This window comes from Oreochromis niloticus, linkage group LG4 (assembly GCF_001858045.2).
Source record: "Oreochromis niloticus isolate F11D_XX linkage group LG4, O_niloticus_UMD_NMBU, whole genome shotgun sequence".
Taxonomy (NCBI): Eukaryota; Metazoa; Chordata; class Actinopteri; order Cichliformes; family Cichlidae; genus Oreochromis; species Oreochromis niloticus.
In genome coordinates this window covers 21,806,487-21,829,622 of record NC_031969.2, presented here as the reverse complement: position 1 = coordinate 21,829,622, position 23,136 = coordinate 21,806,487, and the positions used below count along the sequence as shown (strand labels likewise).

General features: G+C 38.6%; 1 protein-coding gene and 1 long non-coding RNA gene across 5 annotated transcripts; one reads left to right on the top strand and one right to left on the bottom strand.

Annotated features, from left to right (window-relative positions):
- Positions 1-3,659: 3,659 nt before the first annotated feature.
- LOC100700024 (immunoglobulin lambda-1 light chain) lies at positions 3,660-22,619 on the top strand. Of its 4 annotated transcripts, none has more exons than XM_025906252.1 (4): positions 3,660-3,714; positions 3,798-4,114; positions 21,298-21,331; positions 22,044-22,619. In XM_025906252.1, the coding sequence occupies exons 1-4, from the start codon at positions 3,675-3,677 to the stop codon at positions 22,364-22,366; spliced, it is 714 nt and encodes a 237-aa protein (XP_025762037.1). In that variant the 5' UTR covers positions 3,660-3,674; the 3' UTR covers positions 22,367-22,619. The 4 variants fall into 4 exon arrangements, with proteins under 4 accessions (XP_025762037.1, XP_025762034.1, XP_025762035.1 ...); XM_025906249.1 differs by lacking the exons at positions 3,660-3,714; positions 3,798-4,114 and adding exons at positions 15,413-15,569; positions 15,664-15,986; XM_025906250.1 differs by lacking the exons at positions 3,660-3,714; positions 3,798-4,114 and adding exons at positions 15,511-15,569; positions 17,296-17,612.
- Positions 13,003-14,720, bottom strand: LOC102078343 (uncharacterized). Its single transcript, XR_266555.4, has 2 exons — positions 14,428-14,720; positions 13,003-14,072 (listed from the first exon to the last, which is right to left on the bottom strand). It is a non-coding gene; the product is annotated as an uncharacterized LOC102078343 (long non-coding RNA).
- Positions 22,620-23,136: the final 517 nt, after the last annotated feature.

The following is a 23,136-nucleotide window of genomic DNA, read 5'->3' as shown; positions in this document are numbered from 1 at the left end:
CTCGAAATCAGTTTGTTGTAAAGGCTCACCTTTTAGCACATTCACTTCACCAGATGCACCTTGTTTCTTTTCCTCACCTTTAATTGGGTGTGGTGCTTGGCCTTAATTGCACTCACCTGTCACTCATTATATAAGGACTGCACTCACCTACCCCTCACTCTTCCTTCACTCCCACATGGGGCGGCAGCTGAGGTGAGTTTCTCTTTGAGTCTCCTGAGTTCATGTATTATTTTGAGTTACTTAAATCATACTCTATTTCCTTTCAGAGAGAGCAGTCCATGTGTGTCTTTCCTTCTTTGCTTTATTGAATTGAGAATAAAAGGAGAACCCTGTGAATGATTAGATGACTGCTTATTCTCATTCTGATCGGATGAGCCCATGATGCTGATTATTTAAACCCTGAGCCTTCCTTCCTCCAATACATGGTCCTCCGAGCCGGAGTAGTGTTAGCGTCATGGATTCACAGCAGCCATTGACTGAAGATTTGAGACGTTCCGGTCGTGAAAGGCGACCTCCTACCTACCTGCAGCAATATGACGTTCAGTACCCTGGGAGTATCAGTGCTAGATGTGATACAGAGAGTCAAACAGAATGCCAGCATAGTGACACAGACACACATGGGCTGAAGGATCCTGGCGGAGAGTCAGAAAGCCAACCAGAGACATCACCTGCTCCTTTACCTACCAGTCAAGATGAGGTGATGAGGGAACTCCTGATGACGATGAGGGAGATTAGGCAATTTATGATTCAATTATCTCCTCCCCATTCTCGCGGTTCCTCCAGATCTTCAATTCACACTGTCTCATCTGATGAAAGCAAATCCTCTGTATGCGGTTTACAAGTCATTCCCCAAACACATCAGCAACATGAGCAGTTCCCAGCGATTGATCCAGCAACCTGTCAATCACCCTTTCAGCCCCCACAGATTAGCCGTCAGTCTGGTGCAGTTCTGGCTGCTAGCCCTCCTTTCCCTAATTCAACAATATTGGATGCTGCAGTTCCTTCAAGTGGTTTGCCTAGACCAGTTTTTCCCACACCACTGCAAGGTCCCCACCAGATTTCATGTGTTCAACCTGCTGTTCCTCTAGATGAAGACCCCGCTCAACCTCTCATTTGCATTCCAGAACAAAGGCAGCACCCTCCTGTAAAGCCGCAACCAGCTACATCTAATGGCTTACATGAACAGAAACCTTTGGTACCTGTTACTGCTAGCTCGGGTCACTCCTCTAGCACTAGAACACATGTGTATAAGCTTGAGGGTCCTTCTTTCCCAGACCTTACCAGTGAAGATGAAATCCAGTATAGGCTGTTACGAATGGCCCTTACTAACCTTCTTGACCCTCATGAGACAGAGCACTTTAAATATCATGTCCTTCTCGATCATCTGAAAGTAGACCAAGCTAAACGGTTAGCTATTTCCTTTTCCTATGCTCCTGATCCATACACTCAAGCCATCAAAGCCCTTGATGAGCGTTATGGGCAACCAAGACATCTAGCATTGAAAGAGCTACGGAACATACTGGAGCTTCCTCCTATCAGAGCAGGTGATGGTCGGACTCTGGATAACTTTGCTCTTCGTGTGCAAGCTTTAGTTGGTTTGCTTAGCACTATGGGTGATCAAGGACGGACAGAACTAAATTGTGGCTCCCATGTTGATCGCTTACTTGAAAAGTTGCCTGCAGAGCATTCTAGTCGCTTCAAACGGCACATTTACAGGGAACAAGGAGATATGATGTATGACTTACCTTTGTTCTCATCCTGGTTGCAAATGGAATGCAAGTGTCAACCAAGAAAGGACAGTAGTCCGGTTTCATCCTTTAACCAGCCACGACCTGCCCGTAAGTACACCTCTCCACTTACAACAATATTACATGGGACAAATCCATCCAATCCTGTACAGGCAACACAACCCATCATAATGACTAAGGCAAGATGTGCATATTGCTGCTCACCTGAACACCACATTAGCAAGTGCCCTGAGTTCATTAACAAGACAAAGGATGAGAAAATACACTGGATAAAAGCAAACAAACGGTGTTGGCGTTGTGCTAGGACTCATCAGGCTGCAAAGTGCAATCTGAGAAAAGACTGTGCTACCTGCATGAGAAGACATCTACAGATCCTGTGTGAGGTGAATCAGAGACCTAAAACTGAAGTTAATCCTGTAGTGAGTACACTGTACTTTGATAAACCTAGTGACTGTCCCAGTGTACTATTGAAAGTTGTGAAAGTGCTCCTGCGAAATGGCAAAAGAACTCTTGAAACATATGCCGTACTTGACGATGGCTCCCAACGCACCATGCTTCTGACATCAACAGCTCAGCATCTCAACCTAACTGGGGAGGCAGAGAGATTATCACTCAGAACTGTCCATCAAGAAGTTGAAACTATTCAAGGTTCTTCTGTAAGTTTCCAGATTTCTCCCATCGCACATCCAGAGAAAACTTACACAGTTAATAATGCCTTCGCTACAAGTCACTTAGCACTTTCAGACCACACCTACCCCGTATCATCTCTCCAACGGAGATACAAGCATCTCCAAGGTATCCCATTAACCTTTATTAACAAAGCAGCTCCACTACTGCTCATAGGCTCTGATCATACCCACCTTATTACGCCTATTGCACCAATTAGACATGGACCATTTGGATCTCCTTCAGCAGTCAAAACCCGCTTAGGATGGACACTTCAAGGTCCGATCACAGACTTCCAACCCCAGAGCAGTTCCACGCATGCCCAGTGTTTGTTCACATCTTCCAGTTCAGGTTCAGGAGAACCGCTCCAGCACATCCTCGTGTCCACTGATGGCTCTGAATTCATTCAGCCACCTCCTACTCTACCATCAGCAGTACCTACGTCGTCACCGGCAGTGCCGCTATCACCAGTTCCACCGCCTGTGGCTGCCATTCCGCCAGTGGTCAGGGCACCGCCTGCTCCTGCATCACCTGGTCCTGCCTCTGCCAAGCCCCGTAAATTACCCCCAGCACCTGCAAAACTGCCTGACGGTCTGCAGGTCTGGGCCTGCAGCTGCATCCCACGCAGTTGGCATTTGGACCTGCTTTGCCGCCACCGCTGGCTACATGGTCATCCCCCTGAACTGTCTGGCCTGTGTTGACCTCCAGGTCGACCCCCTGAACTTATATTAGACCTGTAGAATGTCTGATTCCTCTGCCCCCGCTTCATGAAAAAGAACAACTCTAATCATTTGAACATATTTCTCAGTAGAAATATGGGGGCGGCTGTTGTAAAGGCTCACCTTTTAGCACATTCACTTCACCAGATGCACCTTGTTTCTTTTCCTCACCTTTAATTGGGTGTGGTGCTTGGCCTTAATTGCACTCACCTGTCACTCATTATATAAGGACTGCACTCACCTACCCCTCACTCTTCCTTCACTCCCACATGGGGCGGCAGCTGAGGTGAGTTTCTCTTTGAGTCTCCTGAGTTCATGTATTATTTTGAGTTACTTAAATCATACTCTATTTCCTTTCAGAGAGAGCAGTCCATGTGTGTCTTTCCTTCTTTGCTTTATTGAATTGAGAATAAAAGGAGAACCCTGTGAATGATTAGATGACTGCTTATTCTCATTCTGATCGGATGAGCCCATGATGCTGATTATTTAAACCCTGAGCCTTCCTTCCTCCAATACACAGTTCTTAGTTCACATCGACATCATGCTGGTGACTCTCTGTGCTGTCATCACTGCTCTAACATGTAAACACTTTGACTTATTTTGCACACATATATTTTAATGTCAGTGTGTTTCTCTTGATTCCATGTCTTCTTGTTGTTTGCAGGTGTGACGGTGGTAACACAGAAACCTCCTGTTGTGCCAGTGAGCAAAGGAGAGACAGCCACCATGGACTGTAACCTGGGGACTGTTACTAACTATGCTGCTTGGTGGTATAAACAGATCCCAGGAGGAGTTCCTCAGCATGTAGTGAGGTTTCATCTTAGCTGGGGTTCTCCAAGCTACGGCCCTGGATTCTCTTCCCCAAAATTCACATGTACTCATCAGTCAACAACAGATTATCGTTTGATCATTAGAAATGTGGAGGAGGGAGACTCTGCAGTCTATTACTGTAAGACATGGGACACCTCTGTTAATGAGTACGCATCACAGTGATTTACACTGTGACAAAAACTTCCTCACTATTACTTCTGCTTTTTGTGCACAAACTCAGTGCACCAAAGGCACACAATTAGTTCTTAAATATTGCTCTGTTAAATTTATTTATTGTATTTTTTTTCATTTGCACTTTCACTTTAAGTAAACAAAGCACCAAAATATACACACATTATTCACACATAAAACCTCACATCATCAGTTTTTAATATTATTGTACTGTAAAATATGTTTGATTAAAAACATTCTCAACATGTTAACTGGTTAATCTGATTTCAAGCCACAGTAAGAAAAAAATGAGACCACACAAATCCTCTTTATATTACAGTTCATTAATTTCACTAATTCATGCGTCACTAAAATTCAGTCAAAATAAAACAAGAGTGCATCAAACTCAGATCAGGTCCTTTAGTTGTAGAGAGTTTTTATTTTGAATCAGCTTTAGTTCATCAGAAGCGTGTTCATGGGGTAGAAAGAGAATGTAAATATGCAGATCAGTGAATTTCTCGGTGTTTATTTATTTTTATAAAAAAAATTTTTACTTAACAGTTTATCTAATTTGTTGTTATGAAAGAGGAATAAAAACCATATGCTGTCATGTTACAGCTGTGACATTGGATTAGGACCCAAAAGCAGGACTCAAACACTTGCTGTGACAAAAACATGGAATATTACAATGGAAAAAACAAAAACAAAATTGGAAACCAGAAAAACATAGACCTAGAAGTTAACAGGAGACACAGAGAAAAACCATAACAATAAGAAAATATGGTACAACACGACAACGGAAGGAGGAGAAAACAGGGCTTAAATACAGGGAGCAATGAGGGAATCAGACACAGGAGGAGAGAACAGCTGGGAGCAATCACACATAACCAGACGTGAAGGAAGCAAAACTGGAAACATTAAGAAAGGACACTAGACTATTAAAGTAAAACAGAAAACAGGAGAATGGTGACTTAACATGAAACGAGGAACACCGGAACGGCATAAAGAAAACATGGAGGCAGAGACTAAACACATCCTGAGATAAACACTAAGGGAGGGAGAACTAAGATCACTGAGAACTTGAAAGGAAACCAAAATCATGAACAACAGTAATCAAAGAATATAAATCCAAAACCTGAAACACAAATACTGAGTCGTAGACCCACTATACCATGGCATATACACTGATTATATCATTTATATTAGTTTTCGAAGAGAAAATAGAAAGAAGATTATATGAAATCATTTAGATTGAAACAATAATGCTCATATATAGGCAATGTTCACTGTATGAAATTATAAATTATTGATATCAGTAATTTAGTTTTAATCTTTTATAAAAGAAGCCTGTTTTTCTGAAACTCCTCCTCTTTCAGTTCTGCTTTCCTCTGTGTCTTTATAAGCTTCATTGATTACCACTTCATAATTAAACAGGCAGAGACAGGAGACTCTGCAGTGTAGTACTGACACACATGATGACATAATAATAATGAGTAAGTATCACAGTGATATGGCTGGGACAAAATGTACTCGGTATTACTTGTGCTTTTTGAGACTGGTTCATGTTAAAATAAAAGAGCTATTAAGAAAGATCAATGTAAACAACCACCTTAAACCTTTTCCACATTTGTCAAAAACATGAATAGTCAGTCAGTCACCTCTGTGATGAATGAATCCAACCTTTCACCATCCCTGAAGATCAAGTTATCAAAATATTCAGTTTGAAGTAATTTGATTGAAAACATTAATTCTGGATAGTATTCAGGAAAATGATCACTACAGAGTTGTTACTGACAAAAGTACAAAGAGTTTTGATGAGATTTTAGCCAATGCGAGAAAAACTGAAATAAACACTGAATTACTTTTTTGTTACTCATTTTAACATTTATCACTGAGAGTATAAATAAGCAAGGAATTTCAGCAATATGCACATTCATCTACAGCAACACAAATGATCATACACACAATGCTTACAAACACAAAAATGTGTATGCTGCTGTATGTGATTTGTTTTAGTAATATAAATTTGATGTATACTAGTCTATAGTGGTAAAAAACTGGTTACTGTTACATTCCAGCTGCAGCACATGTGGCAATAATCAGACTAGTAAAATAGATACATGTAAATGAAGAACTGTCAACTGTCAAGACAAACTTTTTATATTTAAGTTTTAAATGCAGCTAAATTAAAGTTTAGTTGGTAATCAATCATAAACACGTGTCGGTAGAAAGAAAATGTAATGTGTGAGCATGAGGACATCAGTGACAAACACTGATAAACATATTTTATGACAAACATGAGTGTAAATGATGAATATGAATCAGAAATGTGAAATGTGAAAGTGCTCATAAATCATTTGATCTATGAATGAAAGTAATTTTGTTGAATCTCCTCCTCGTTTAGTTTCCTCTGTGTTTTTATAAGCTCGAGCATCTCCTCTCACAATCCTACTCACATCTCAGCTGAACAGTAAAGATCATTTACACCTCACACTGACAACATGCTGTGGACCCTGTGCACTCTCATCACTGCTCTAACATGTAAGATCTTCTTCTCATTCCTTTTTTTATTCCATATTTAGAGCTCAACTTTTACCTTCATTTTTTTCTGTGTTTCCTGGCAGATGTTGATGCGGTGATAGTGTTGACCCAAACACCTGCTGTCCACATAGTTTCTCAAGGTCAACAAGCTGTTCTGCAACTGCAACATAGAGAGAGATGATGGGAATGATGTTAGATGGTCTAAACAAGTTCATGAAGAGGCTCCTCAATATGTTTTAAGATTTCTTCATTCTAGCAGCTCACTTGAATTTGGAACAGGATTCTCCTCAGACAGGTTCAACTCTAAATCCTCATCAAATATTGATTACTATGTAACCCAGCTGGAGAAAAATAAGATGAGCTTTATAAGGTATTTGTTTAGTTTCAGAGTCATTCTTTTATTTGTTTTATTTTATTGTCACAAGAAGTGATAATGTGAAAAAACGTTTTATTCCCACACTTCCTGCTGTGCCTAGCGGGAGCTTTATTTTGAAGTTTTCACAGGAAGTTGTGTGTTTACGTGGCGTATTGTTACCAGCCATTCGAGGTGAAAGAAAAATCCGAAGCTATCTTGATTAGCAGCAGAAACTGCTTCGGTTATGGAAGCAAGGCTTCATAAAAGTTGTTAAAAAGTGTTCAGAAGTTGTCAGCTAACATTTCAATAGTGAAGTGAACAGAGGTGTGGACTCGAGTCACATGACTTGGACTCGAGTCAGACTCGAGTCATTAATTTTATGACTTTAGACTTGACTTGAAAAAAGGTTGTAAGACTTGTGATTTGACTTGGACTTTTACACCAGTGACTTGGGACTTGAATTGGACTTGAACCTGTTTACTTGAAAAGACTTGATATTTTACTAGTGATGGGTAGATGAGGCCTCGTGAAGCGTTTCAGCACATTCCCCAAACTGTATCGATACTGTGTTGACACAGTGTTGCTGTTTTGCTCCATACTGACACCTGCTGGACCTTAAATATCATTGCAGGGAACTTACTTGAGACTCACAACAGACACTGATTCAATGACCTAGTCATACGTGTATACACTGTAAGGTATTGTACTTTCCATGGAATCATTTTATATGTTTTACATTGCAAATATTGTAGAAAACTTTAAAATATATTGTGAATGACATAAAGTAAAAATTAAAATGAAAGTATTGTGAATATAATATTACCCATTTAAATGTAATTGATTCAGAGTTTATTATAAATTTCTATTCAGAAAAATAAGTTTATCCAATGTTTTTGCATTCAGTCTATTGCGGGGGGGTTTTCACACCATTTCCCCAGCTTTGGAAAACTCACAGGCACAGATGAAGCTGGGGTACACAAAAACTGTAAAGTCAGGTGGAAAAGGTTCAGATAAGATGTCTTCCTCATCCCCCAGTACCTTAAAGGATCCTCTAATCTTGGAATTTTTCTCTCCGGCACTCTCCACAATACTAAGGGGTTGGCAGTCCTTTATAATAAACTTCAGGACTGCCTGGTCCAGAACAGTCTTCCTAGATGCTTGATTTCAAAATAATAAAACACATATTAATTTAAAAAAAAAATTGTTGATAAAGCTGTTCAGTGTCAATATAAGCCGACCTGTGTTCATTCTGTGTGTTTGTCTCCTCATTTTCATGTTTGGCTCTGTAATGCCTCTGTAACACTGAGGAGGTGCTTTTGTTTGTAAGAAAGCTCCGCAGAACAGATGCGACATTTATCCTGCATAAAATGAAATAAATAATTTACACTGCAAGTCACATTGCTGTTTTTCCTATTCTGATAGATTACACTGAAACAAAGACAGACAAACTATTTGCAGTTAAAAGATCAAAATGATCCCACACAGCAGAAACATTTCCATTTTGTTATGGAAAGATGTGTATTTTTATTTATCTTTGCGAGAGTCAATTTGTGGGGGTTTTTTGGTGGCGACTCGTTCCGTTGACAGATGCGGATGCGGTACCTTTTAAACACAGCTTGGCGCGTTGGTAATGAGCGATACAGCAGCTGTATCGATCACGTGACTTTTTCTTAAAGCGACGCACGCACCGATACAGGCATCGCTAGGTGAGCTTGATACATGCGCCGGTGCGTCAGTGTTGCTGGACCCATCACTAGTGAACAGACAAAAAGAGTGCACTCCAAACTACAAAAACACTAAGTGTGAAACTTCACTACTACTTTTGCTGACTAACGGATCATTACAGATCATTTCCTCATCCGATCTGTGCTTTGACTTGACTGACCTTCTATAAACTCTGAGGAACAAACTGATCTATAACATTGCAACCTAACAAATACTTTCAAAGGGACAATTTCAATGATTAAGGACAATGCATTTTATTTCTATTTTTATTTTAAGGGCCCTAGTTGTTGTTTTGCTGTGAAATTGTTGTGAAACTGTTACCTGTTTAAACTAAATTACAGTTAACTGAAATTTCTGTGTGTTATGATTATTCGCACTCATGTCCATCTCCTCCCCGAACCTCGAGTGAGGTGAGTAGGATACAACTAGTTTATTATCAATTGAGCAGAGACAGAAGACTCTGCAGTGTATTACTGTCAGACATATGATACACTCTGCTTCTGTGTACAAATCACAGTGATTTAGACAGTGACTAAAACCTCCTCATTAATACTTTCACTTACATATTATAGATTCATAAAGAAAATTCTAAAGAAAACGCACCACCTTCAGTTAATGTGTTTCTTAATACTGGATTTCTAGTTTTTTGTTCTTTAATTAAAGGAAAACAGTGAAACAAATTCACAAATTATCAGATAAACCAAATTACAGGTTCTCTCAATCAATTTGGTGCAATTCTCACAGTCCACTGTGCATGCTCATCTCAGAACAGTTAGGATACTTTTAATAACACAGACTCATCTGTGCAAAAGACACTTCAACAATGAAACTGTTTCACGTTTGTCAAAACATCAATAGTCAGTCAATTATTTAAACTCTGTGATGAGTGAATGTAAAACTTTGACTACACTACAGAGTAGGGCTGCACGATTTTGCATAAAATGAGAATCGTGATTTTTTTGCTTAGAATTGAGATCATGATTCTCTCACCATTTTCTTTTCCAATATAAATATTTATTGCACTTATTAACTGCACATCAACTTCATAACAGTTGAGACTGAACATAAAAACAATAAATGTCTTACTTGTCTACTCTTACGTACAAAACCTTAAAATACTGTACTGACTTTAACAATAACATTTTGAACAGTATTCTTTGCGTGTGTAAGGTGATGAGAGAGGTAGGTAATAGGTATGTTTCTTAAAATGTAAACCACAAATATTAACAAAATATAATGCTTGACATGACAATATGATAGTTGACCATGGCAGGACCACAACAGTGAACATAGTCCTTTTTTTATGCAGCCAGCTGCTTAAAGTTTTTTTGCCAAGAACACAAGTGGGTCAACATTTTGAGGCTTCAGTGAGGAACGGAGACACGTTACAATGTTCCCCCCCTGTGCTGAACACCCTTTCAGAAGGGGAACTTGTGGCAGGAATACAGAGGTATTTTTTGGCCAGTATGGACAGTCTTGGAAATTCTCCCTTGTGTTCCCTCCACCAGACTAAGGGGTCCGCTTCACTATCAATGTTGCTTAAGAGCAAATATGACTGTAGTTCTGAGACAACATCTTGCTCAGGCTGGGATGGTGCCTCATTGCCTTTTGCTGCTTTAAGGAAGCTGCCTAAGGTCTTTCGGCTCTTCTTCATGGGGGTGGCCGGGGATGCAGTTGAGGTGGAACTTTGCTTTAAAAGAGAGAATATAATTGACAAAGCTCATCTTAACATTCTATTTCACACCACAGTGTAATACCTTTAAAACAATAAAGTACAATATCTTTTTTTTTCTAATAATTTAAAATGTGTGAATATCATTATGAGTCTGATATGATCTGATGTAAACATAATTACCACAACGGAAGTTATGCTAGTCATCTCATGTGTCAGTCTGGCTTTGATAGTAGTTTTTTTGTCCTCATGGATGTAGTCCATCTTGAATCTTGGATCCAGAGATGTGGCAATGTCTAACAGCTCCTGTGTGTTTGGATCACTGTACTTTTCCTGAAGGTACCCCAGGACTTTGGACTTAATTGATCGTGTGAGATCCAAGTCATCTTCCTGCACAGCCACAACTGATGTTTCAAAGAGGTGGAGAACCGGTTTCACTGAGGAGATGCTCACATATTGCTCTCCTGAGAGGGCATCAGTGAAGTCTGTCAGTGGGCTGAGTGTTTTGTTGAGTGACTCAAGAACTTCAACATCCTGCCATGTTGGAACCAGGTGTCTAGCCTTCCGATCAGAGGAGAGAACATGTGAAATAGCAGGTAGCTGTTAATGTACCCTCTGGACCATAGCTTGTCTGGAGCCCCATCTTGTTGGACACTCAATTTTAAGCTTGTATTCTGGTAGCTTAAGCTCCTTTTGGGCCTCAGCAAGTTCCCTCTTCCATCTCCAACTGTAACTGAAGCAGTCCACAAGCTTTTTGCAGAGACCTACAGCACGATTAATTCTTGGATGTTTCATTGCATTCTCTAACAAGAAAAAATAGAAGAAAATTTGAATCAGTTCTTGTCATTAACTAATTTATTATTATATTTAAAATCTTACAGTATCATTATCAATATCATTATTGCCTAATTATTATTGTTTAAAACATACAGCTGTATTAATATGAACTATTTTTGTAGTATTATTAATGCTGCTATTGTTGTTTATAATATACATCATACTAGCATATAGCTATTGTTTTTTTAAACAAAATAAAATTATCAACTTACAAAAGCTTACCTATAGCAAGATGTAGTCTGTGGCCAAAACACTGAAGCTTTGTCCAGTTGTTAAGGGATGCTGCTTTCACAATGTTGGCTCCACTGTCTGTTGTTATGCACACCATTTTTTCCTCCTCCAAACTCCAAGAGATAAGACCCTCCTTTAATCCATGTGCAAGAGTCTCGCCTGTGTGATCCTCGGGGAAAAAGGCAGTTTGTAAGCACCGACTTTTCATGGTGAAGTCCCTGGTATCATAATGGACTGTCAGGCTCATGTATGGCTTCATAGTTCGGCTGGACCATAAGTCTGTGGTTGCCGCAAAATGTTGTACTGCTTGTAATTCTGTCTCCACCGTTGCTTGACACTGCGTGTATAGAGCAGGTAGTGCAACATTTGAAAAATAGTTGCAGGACGGCACTGTGTAGCGTTTGTCTAGAGTGTTGATCATTTTCCTAAATCCCTCGTTTTGCACAGTGTTGATGGGAGCCATATCTTTAGCCAGGTGATAAGTGATAGCCTCCGTAATTTCTTTGTGCCTGCGGGAGTTCGACGGGTATGGGGAAGCGCTGTATAAGGTTCCCGTTATTGATGTTTGGGTGGTTGACGGGGACGGATTTTCTCCTGTCACTTTCTTGGCCTTTACAGCTTCGTCGTATTGCACTTTATGGTGACGTTTGAGGTGGTTATACAGATTTGTAGTGTTACCTTGCGGTGCTGCTACTATGGCAAAACACAGCTTGCAAATTATATTTTTTTGACTCTCATCGTCTTCTTTGAAGCCAAAAAACTTCTACATGGAGGAATGCGAACCTCTTCTTTTACAGTGGGGTTGTCATTCTCACCGCCATCAGCAAACATTTCCTCTGTGCTCATTGTGTTTTCTCCCCTCGGGCAGTTTCTCTCATGTGCTCTCCATTGTTTTTTCCCTGCCAGATGGCTTCTGTATCATGTGGTATAAGGCTCCGCCCTTGTCATTTGTTGAGCAGGAAGTGTGAGCGCTTGTTTTCATACAGATTATGTCCTGGATCAAAATGCGGTACAATCGTCTTTTTTTTTTTTTTTTTTTTTAAATCGTTGTCATTTGGAAATGAGATCGCACATAAGTATGAATCGAGATCGCGATTTTCTAACGATTAATCGTGCAGCCCCACTACAGAGTCATCAAAATGTTTAGTTTAGTTTTTTTTTTTTTTTCCCTCAAACCATTACTGACCTTTCAACCACTTTTCAAGAATATTATTTTCGTCAGACATGGTGATTGAACATGACTTTAGTAATCCTGATGGTGTGATTGATTGTAGCTATTGTATTATTACTGTATATATTTTTCTAGCATTTGTACAAAATTATTATGATAAGTATTGTAGTAAATAATTAATTAGATAATATAGAAAATGACGATTAATTCTGTAGATCAAAAGATGAAGATCAAACTGACTTACATAAAACTGACGGGAAGGAAATAAACAGTATCTACTCAGTGTCTTTTCTTCTTCCTGGAATTCTGTCAAGAATACTTGAATGTCACGTTTAGTTAAGCAGGACTCAGAGCTGTGCAGTCAAAAGGGGTTTTATTTACAACACCGGGTGAGTTATTTCAATATATACGGTGATAATGAGAAAAGGGTTCCAGGGATTCCAAGGGAAGATCCAGGGATGGATTCCAAGGGAAGATCCAGGGTCGGGGAAAACTCACTCACACTCCTCTTTGTGCAGTCCCTGACAAGAAACACAATCAATCCAATTCCACACTGTGACTCACTCTCATCCATGTCAGGTCCAAGGGAAACAGGCTAGTGTCCAGGAAGATCTATACATGGAGACCGAGACAGGTGTTAGAAGAAGTACTAGGGAACACAGGAAAGCACACTAGAGAGAGCCGGGCTACACTAACAGAGGTAAGAACAACAACCCAATGATGAACAGCACTCCAACAAGGCCTTCAGTACTGCCTGGATCGATCAGCAGTGATAGGGATCAGATGAGTAGCACGCGGGTGTAGAAGCCAAGAGGACACAGGAGACCCGACACCGCCCTGGCAGAAAAGGTGAAGACAGCACCTTAGAGCAGCAAAAGGAGTGCCATGAAACTTGAATTAATTTCAAGTATTTCACATGGTTAAAAGATTAGTACAAGTGCCCATAAACCGCCAAGAGATGATCTGTGAATGTGCTTGAAAATAACTGCTGTGTATTGTATACAGTCATGTTAAAAAGACATTTCTTGTATTTTCCTGCTCTATTAGCTGGTCCAAAGGCTATCTGCAAATAGAAATTACAAAAACTAAAACTTATTTTATTTTCAAAAGCAACCAGATGTGGTCTGTAACGAAATGGGACTCCAGTGCAGAAACCCAAAACAGAGACAGCAGGTGGTTTAACAATATTTTATTGGTTAGGCTTAGACTTTGGAAATGTGGCAAGGACAAAAGCAATGCAACTTAGAGCTTGATGTGGCGTGGCCTGAGTAATGTGGCTAGGGAAATGCAAAATCACTCTGGCTTGATTGCTCCAGGTGTGCAGGAACTGGAGGAGGTGGCCCTGCCCAGGGGCGGATCCCAGGTAGGTTCAGGAGCGTCATGGAAATTCCACCCAACCACCGCAGACCATGACAAGTACATTCCCCTAACAAAACATACATACTGTTATTGATGACTGATAAATAAAATGATGAATGGGGAGTAACTTTACACAATTCTGCCTGGCTACACAAAGTGAAAGGTGACACTGGTTTAAAACGTCGGTTATAAATTTGTAAATAAATCTTCACACTCAGTTAATGAAGCATCACATCTCCTCCCTCTCTTCCTGTCCAGGATACATCTGCAGGTCTCGGTATCTTTTATAACTTAATGCAAATTAAGTTATGTCAGCTCTCTGTAACATTAGATGGGACTTTCCTGGACTATAAAATGTGATTTGTATTATTACATTTTCAGGCTGCATTTCACTATAATTTGGTAAATTAAAGGCAGTTTACCTCTTTGGTTTGGTCTTTGAACTTCTCATAATAAAATAAACCAAATGGAGTCCAGCTCTGTAACTAATCTTCACTGCAGCTCTACTCTCAACTCTACTCTTATATAGTTCACTTGGTCTTCAGGAAGTTTCTGTATACTCTCTTCTCATGGGTATTGTTGTGCACCAGTAGGAACCCGGAATCCACTGGACCAGAGAAACACACTCCCCCACCGCACTGGAGGAGTTGGAGTCCAGGTTTTTCTTCATTATACCAGCTAAGACACTGACCATAGCCAAATACTAAACTAGTGAAGAAACACTCAGAAAAAGTAAAAGGGGAAGATGTCAGTGACTTCCACGTGTAAAATCATTTGTTTTGATTGTTCTTTCATCATTGCCTGTGTTGTGCACCTGTTGTTGATTGCATTAAGACTAAAGCAGCTGAAACTGATTAACAATCTAACAAACCTCTGCTACTTGACTGATCAGACCAGAAGTTTAACTTGATGCGATACTCACACTGCACTCACACTCACACTGGATGTTCTTAATGGTTTTTCACAGTTTGGAACTTTTAATCTGAAAACTTAATGTTGCTGCAAATAATGCTAATATCATTACTGTCATTTTCTAGACTTATATAGTCACTAACGTAACTTTTAGTGAGGTAGATATACAAGAACCTCAGAATCATTAACAATATCTAACAGTGTTCTCTAGACAGTGATGAATTTAAATTTAGCAAAATTCACATCAAGGCTTATTTTTTGAATAAAGCACAAGTTTAAGTATAAAATATAACCAACTATAATCCTGTCTCAATTTAGATGTGGAGATAGTAACCATTGTAAAATTCAAAACAACAATCAAACAAACAGAAAAGAAATGAATGAAGGGAAAATGAAGAAGAAAACAACAAGACATTACCAACATCAGTGTTTATGAAAATAAGGTTAATAATACAGGTTAGAGAAAGGGGGAGAAATCCAGTGCTCCTCCTCCTGTCAGTCTGTCTGAGTTTCAGTGACATATTTAATGGTTCACACCTCCTCTCCTCATACTACAGAAGAAGTCAAATCTCTTTCCAAATTACAAACCCATTCCCAAAACCCACTGACAACATGCTGGTGACTCTCTGTGCTCTCATCACTGCTCTAACATGTAAAGAGTCTAAAATATACTGAAGAATAGATCTCATGTTACATTTAAATGTAAGTGTGTTTCTCTTGACTCCATGTCTTCTTGTCGTTTGCAGGTGTGAGTGGTGTGACGGTGCTGACACAGAAACCTCCTGTTTTATCAGTGAGGAAAGGAGAGACAGCCACCATGGACTGTAACCTGGGGACTGGTACTAATGCTGCTGCCTGGCATAAACAGATTCCAGGAGGAAGTCCTCAGCATGTAGTGAGGTTTTATCATGGCTGGAGTTCTCCAAGCTATGGCTCTGGGTTCTCCTCTCCAAAATTCACATCCACTCATCAGTCAACAAAAGATTATCGTTTGATCATCAAGAATGTGGAGGAGGGAGACTCTGCAGTCTATTACTGTCAGACATGGGACAGCTCTGTTAGTGAGAACGTATCACAGTGATTTACACTGTGACAAAAACCTCCTCACAGATACTTCTGCTTTTTGATGCTCTTTTACATCCTGATAAAAGACACCTTCAACAAACACACTGAAACCCACCACCTTCAAATACTGTGTTATTTGTCTTGTTTTTTATTTTAATATTAATCAGGAAAATCAGGAAAAAAGCCAAGAGGGGACTATTCAGTCAAAACTACTCAAATAATGATATACAAAACAGGAGACCAATACTTTATGCTGTTATCTATAAGTAATATAACTTTAATAGACATCAGACTCAATTCTTTTTTGTTTTTTCGTATGTCCTGTCCGGCACTGCAGCAATCAGAATTATTGTCTGAAGGCCAAGGAAAATGTCCAACAGATTTATTTTTTGCAAGCTGATCGTTACAGCTTTTGCTATAATGGTCCACTTGATTGTCACAGTTTGTTCGATATTTATTATTTATGTATTGATTTATTTTTTAAAATTTAAGTTATTACAATCAGCATGGACAGAACCAGGGGATAGGAAAGACGAAGAAAAGAGAAGTTGGGAAGAAGCTCAACAGAAGGAGAGGGAAAGAAAAACAGAGACAGAGAGAAAAGACAGTAAAAATCAGTTTGATCACCTGCTTGGAAAAAAAAACAAGCAAAAAGAAAACAACAAGGTAGGGAAACTGATATCTGTTTTTGTCAATCGTTTGTATCACAGTGATCTGTATTTGAACAATTTGTTCAGTTGTTCAATATTCATTAATGATGTAACATTTTATAAAATGTTCTCCTAACCCTAACAACTCCGGTTTCATGTGACGTTACACAAAAGGTTATGCATTTTGTTTGTTGACTAATTATTACAATATAAAAACTGTTAATGGGTAAAGCACCAATAATAAGTCTGAAGGACATAGTAACCAACTTATGATAATAAAATATAAAACCACAATTTTAAGGGAGAGGAGGGAGAAATCAAATTGGCAATAATTATTAATACAAAAACAGAATTACCCTCTGCTTAAGATAAGTTACCCAAAACATCACAAACTATCCAGGTTTAGCTCCTCCTCCTGTCAGTCTCTCTGAGTTTCTGTGTCATATTTAATGGTTCACACCTCCTCTCCTCCTACAGAAGCAGTACTATCGCTTTCCAAGTCACAGGTCTCAACACACAGTGACAACATGCTGGTGACTCTCTGTGCTCTCATCACTTGTCTAACATGTATGTAACCTCATTTATACTTCAGATTAGTGGTTATTTGTTGGATTCATATGTGGTTGTGTTTCTCTTGACTTCATGTCTTCTTGTTGTTTGCAGGTGTGAGTGGTGTGACGGTGCTGGCACAGAAACCTCCTGTTTTATCAGTGAGGAAAGGAGAGACAGCCACCATGGACTGTAACCTGGGGACTGTTACTAACACTGTCTATTGGTATAAACAGATTCCAGGAGGAGTTCCTCAGTTTGTGCTGTATTTTTATCATAGCTCTAGTTCTCCAACCTATGGCTCTGGGTTCTCCGCTCCAAAATTCACATCCACTCATCAGTCAACATCAGATTATCGTTTGATAATCAAAAATGTGGAGGAGGGAGACTCTGCAGTCTATTACTGTAAGACATGGGACAGCAATGATGCTGTATCACAGTGATTTACACTGCGACAAAAACCTCCCCACTGATACTTCTGCTTCTTGATGCTCTTTTTTTCACACATTGACAAAATACCCATTCAACAAACTCAGTGTAAACCCACCACCTTCAAATAGTGTGTTTATTGTTATTTTTTATTTATTTTAATGTTCATTAATGAAAACCCACCAACTTTCGTGAGTGTTTTTATAAACACTGAATTACTCTTTTTGATACATTTTAGCAATCATCACTGAAAGTATATAATATCGAGGAATATGATGACCACCAACAACGCAAGTTGTCACATATATGTACACAATGATGTACCCGTTTTTAAACAACAGCAATGTGATAAATGATTGTCTAAAAATTCTGATAACTGTCACATTCTAGCTGCAGTAAATGAATTTAATCAACCTAAATAGATACTGTTAAAGTTGCACAATGTTTCATATGAAGTGAAAATGCAGCTAAATTAAATTTTATCTGTTTCTTGCTTCTCACTACAATTCTTTTCACATCTCAGCTGAATAGTAAAGGATGTTTACACCTCACACTGACAACATGCTGGGGACTGTCTGCTCTCTCATCACTTCTCAAAAATGTAAGATGTTCTTCTCATCTGTTTCATAGCCCATCTTTTTGGAGAAAGACATTTCACACATGTTCTTTCTGTGTTTGTTGGCAGATGCTAATGCAGTGTTAGTGTTTATTCAGATACCTGCTGTCCACTCTTGGTAAAGAAGTTGTTCTCAGCTGCAACACAGAGAAATGGTTGAATTATGTTAGATGGTCTAAACATTAGTTGCTTTTTTTATTCATATAACACATTTAGTTACAACAGCAATGTTGACCAAAGTGCTGTATAAAAATACAAAATAACTAGTACCAAATAACTTATAATATTAGTACCAAACACCAAATAAATATCAAAGAACTCTTTTACTGTATTAAAAGCCAATGAACACAAAAGTGTTTTAAGATGAGATTTAAAAAGATTGACAGCAGGAGCCTGTCTGATATGTAAGGGTAGATCAGGTGTAGGCAACTCCAGGCCTCGAGTGTCAGTGTCCTGCAGGTTTTACATGTGTCCAAGATCCAATACGGCTGATTCAAAATGCCAAATGAACTCCTCAACATGTCTTTAAGTTCTCCAGAGGCCTGGTAATGAACTAATCATTTGATTCAAGTGTGTTGACCCAGGGTGATATCTAAAACCTGCAGGACACTTGCCCTCAAGACCTGCAGTTGCCTATCCCTGGTGTAGATTATATCACAATTTAGGCGTTACAACCCCAAACGCTTGATCACCTCTGCGAACCAGCCTCGACCTTGGTATGGTTAAAAGCAAAAGATCATTTGATCGACAAGATCTAGAGGGCACACAAGGCTGTAAGACATCAGACAAATATCCAATTCAAGGCTTTGTAAGTCAACAATAAAATTTTAAAATCAATTCTGAAGTGAACAGCGAGCCAGTGAAGATAGGCAAGCACCGGGGAAATATGTTCACGTCTATTGGTTCGTGTCAGAAGACGAGCTGCAGTATTTGTCAAAGTCATTATGGCAGCTTACTTGGCTTTGGAACCTCTATCCCCAGAGGTGGGAAGAACCAAGTATAAATACTTTGTTATTGTACTTTTTAACACAAATATATCTACTTCTTACATTTTCAAAACAGAATCGCTGCTTTTGGTTCATTTATAGCATTTACGCTCGGGAGTCAAAGTAGGCTGGAAGGAGTGCAGGTGTCTTCAGGTACTTCAGAATCTAGCTAGCTCTACAGAAGAGGATGAGGAATTAAGAAAGTGACTGGCAGATGTTGATGCAGTGATAGCGTTGACCCAGATGGCTGCTGTCCACACAGTTTCTTCAGGTCAAGAAACTGTTGTCAACTGCAACATTGAGAGAGATGATAGGAATTCTGTTAGCTGGTATAAACAAGTTCTTGGAGGAGTTCCTCGGTATGTTCTAAGATTTCACTTTTCTGACAGCTCACACAGCTTTGAAATAAGATGCAGACAGATTCAACTCTACATCTTCATCAAATATTTATTATCACTTAAATATCAAGCGGACAGAAACAGGAGCAGTGCATTACTGTCAGACATGGGATGACTGCTGATGATTCCATATCACAGTTATTTACATTGTGGGAAAAAACCTCTTCAGCATTATTTCTGCTTTCTTAGAATCTTTCCCATATGGAAAAGATATATCTAAATCTTATAAAGTTTGTATCTGTCTTGTGTGAAACTTGTATGAAAAGCATACAAGAGTGAGAACAGATATAAGATCCCTTGAAATATATATATAAATGAAACTTGTATGTTTTGGAAATAGTTTTTCCTATTTCTTTTCCATATGGATTCACTTGAAAACAGTCCCATCAAGAAAACTCAAGGTAACATATAACCTTCAAATAACCCGTTATTAAACAACGGCTATCTAATTTAAAAAAAAAATATTTTTAACCTTCATTATTAAAAATAGCTGGAGTAAATGTAATAGTATTTTAGATTACACAAATTTGATCACTGTTACACTTTGTTTAACACTTGATACTTAATAAGAACGTTAATAAGATGCAGCTATTAAAATTAAAGCTACACTAAACTCTGATTAGATCTTCTAGATTGAGAAAATTTAAAGAAACTTAATTTAGATTAATCAAAAACACATTTATAAAAATGGAAATGAAGAAATGTTAGGACAAGGCCAACATTTGATTTCTTTGTAAGACATAGTAATCAAACACTATGTGACAATTTACACTCTTTTATCTGCTCTAACATGTAAGAGATCCTTCTGCTTCATTTTATAAACTGTACAAGACAAAAACATTATATTTATTTAATCTGTTTTTATTTTCTGAGAGGTGGGGATTCAGCAAAAGCGTTGACCCAAGTAACCAACCTCCTAACAATTTCTTCCAGACAAGAGGTTCTGCTCAAATGCTGAAAACTGAAAGCTTTTATGTCAGCTGGTACAAACAGGCTCCTGGTTCTTCTCCTCAGTTGTGAGATTTTGTCGTTCTTCCAGCTCACCTGCCTTTTCAGCAGGATTCTCCTCAGACAAATTCAATTCTAAATCCTGACCATGGGGGACAGGGCTATGGCTCTCTACATCCTCTAGCAGATCGCTACATGGGGAAACCTTTGAATACAAGCGCGCTGATCCACACAGGTGTGCACACGGGTGTTCACTGTTCATAGACATAAACTACACCTTTATTGGCTGCTATTTCCAAGATCAATGTGACGGCTAAAGAACCAAATGGGACAGGCAAAAAAATAAATAAATAAATCCTGACCAAACATTGATTTGCAGTCTATTATTAATCCTGCATAGACAGGAGACTCTGCAGTAAGTGCCTGTCAGACATGGGAAGACTCTCCCAACAAAGCTGCATAGTGAAGCAGACTGTGACTAAAATCTTATTGAGAGACATTACAGCCTTGATTAATTCTGACCAATAATGAGGACTTTATTAAATCTTGTACAAAACAAGTGACATGAAGGAATAAACATGACTACACAGAGAGAGACAGTTATAAAATACAAACAGATGAAGTGAATGAGATGTTGACAGTGAAAGTTGGTCTCAACAGGATGTTTCAGTTCCTCTCCCCTCATCAGTGACAGTCAGGAGGTTTTTGTACAGCCATGTATACAAACTGAATCACTGTGGTATTCGGACAAGGCACCAAGCTGACTGTGACAAGTAAGTACTTTTTAACTGATCATAAAACAAGAGAGATTTTGCAAAAATCTGCTGATGACTACTTAATTCAATATGTTTCTTGTTCAGCATCATTTTTTATGATTTTGTACAATCTGAAATAGTTTCACGTTGTCTCATATACAGGAGACATGAATTACTTATGTTTAAAAAATGTGAAATGGTGTCAAACCAGTTCTCTGAAAATGGTGTGAAATATGTTGTTTTTCCGTTCTTATTGCTTGCATAATGTTTTAATTTATGTTTAGGTTGGCATTTCAAAAACATACATAGGCATGTTTTCTCTTTCTTCAATAGTAGTTAACAGTTTTACTAAAGTTCAAAATTACTTTGAAGTGATTAGAACCTGGCTGTACACTTTTCTTTGACGTGAAAGAAAACGACCCACATTACCTGACATGTTATGCAGAAATGTGTAGAATTAAATAAAAGACATCTTACATGGAAAGTTAAACAGTAACTAATCATATTTTATATTGTAAACATACAAAAAGAAATTCAAATGATATGTTGGATCCATATATTTTAGTATTGTACATTAGTTTTGTTTTCTTCTAACTTCGTAACAAATGTTATGTTTATTTCATATTGAGTCTTCTTGATTTCTTCTGGTTTTATGACTTCATTTCCAATTTCCTTCTTTCTTTTATTTATCTTTTGTTTTGCTTTCTGAACATCCTTCATGTATTTTCAGGCTCCAGCCTCCCTCCTCCTGTCCTGACAGTCTTCCCTCCGTCCAGTGCTGAGCTCCAGTCCAGCACAGCTTCTCTGGTCTGTCTGTCCAGTCAGTCTGTGAAATTTGCAGATGTGAGCTGGTTGGCTGGTGGGAGTCCAGTGAGCAGTGGGATCTCTACCAGCACTGCTGTTCAGAGACCAGACCAGACTTACCAAGTCAGCAGCTCTCTGACCATCCAGACATCAGACTGGAACATGGATAAGGTTTATACATGTAAAGTGTCTTTGGGCTCACAGACTTCAGAGAAAGCCATCAAGAAGTCAGAATGTCCCACTGAATAGTCGAGGACCAGAATGTGCATTTAAAATTGGCTCTTCTACTGCTGTTTGCTGAAATATATTCATGTTGGACATCTGAACAAGGCATAAGATTTACACCATGAGTATATTTTCTTGTCATTACTGCATAGTTTTAGGAATTCACGTTTTGCTGTCTTTTTCCTTGTTTTAATAAAATGCTGTTTAAAATATTCATTCATTGCATTTTTTTTTCTTTTTGCGTAAAAAACTTTAATTAAAGTGTTGTTCATTTAAACTGTACTCATACTTTTTTCTTTCTTTTGTTGTTGTTTTCATCTTATTTTTGCCAGAAAAGGTTTAAGTACATGTGTTGTTTGTCACAGCATAATATACAATCGCTGCACACCAGTGAGCAGTGCTTCCTAATTTTAGATAAACATACAAAAGTCACAGTGACACTAACATGACATGTTGTTTCTACCCTGCATTAATTTGCATCCTCAGTCAGTGAACCATCACCTTTCTCTCTCTTCTCTTCTTTCCCAGGATGCACCTGCATGAGTTCATCTATTATTTATAGACATATGTAAATGAAGAACTGTCAGCTTTCTGTTTTAACTAGTCAGTTTTCACAGCCGTAGTCATCAAGAAATATTTTTATTTTTTCTCGTTAAATATAAAACGGAGTAGTAGAGCTTCAGCTGTGCACACTTTTTTCAGTCATTGCCCAAGCATATCATATTATTATTTTAACATGCTCTAAATTGCATTTAATAATAAGACACAATTAAACAAAAATTCATCATCAATTC

Coding starts and splice junctions, on each gene's coding strand:
- LOC100700024 (XM_025906251.1), top strand. CDS start 17,082: ATGGTTCACACCTCCTCTCCTCCTACAGAAGCAGTACTATCGCTTTCC. Junction 17,613..21,297: donor CATGGGACAGCAATGATGCT/GTATCACAGTGA, acceptor TGAATCACTGTG/GTATTCGGACAAGGCACCAA. Junction 21,332..22,043: donor CACCAAGCTGACTGTGACAA/GTAAGTACTTTT, acceptor ATGTATTTTCAG/GCTCCAGCCTCCCTCCTCCT.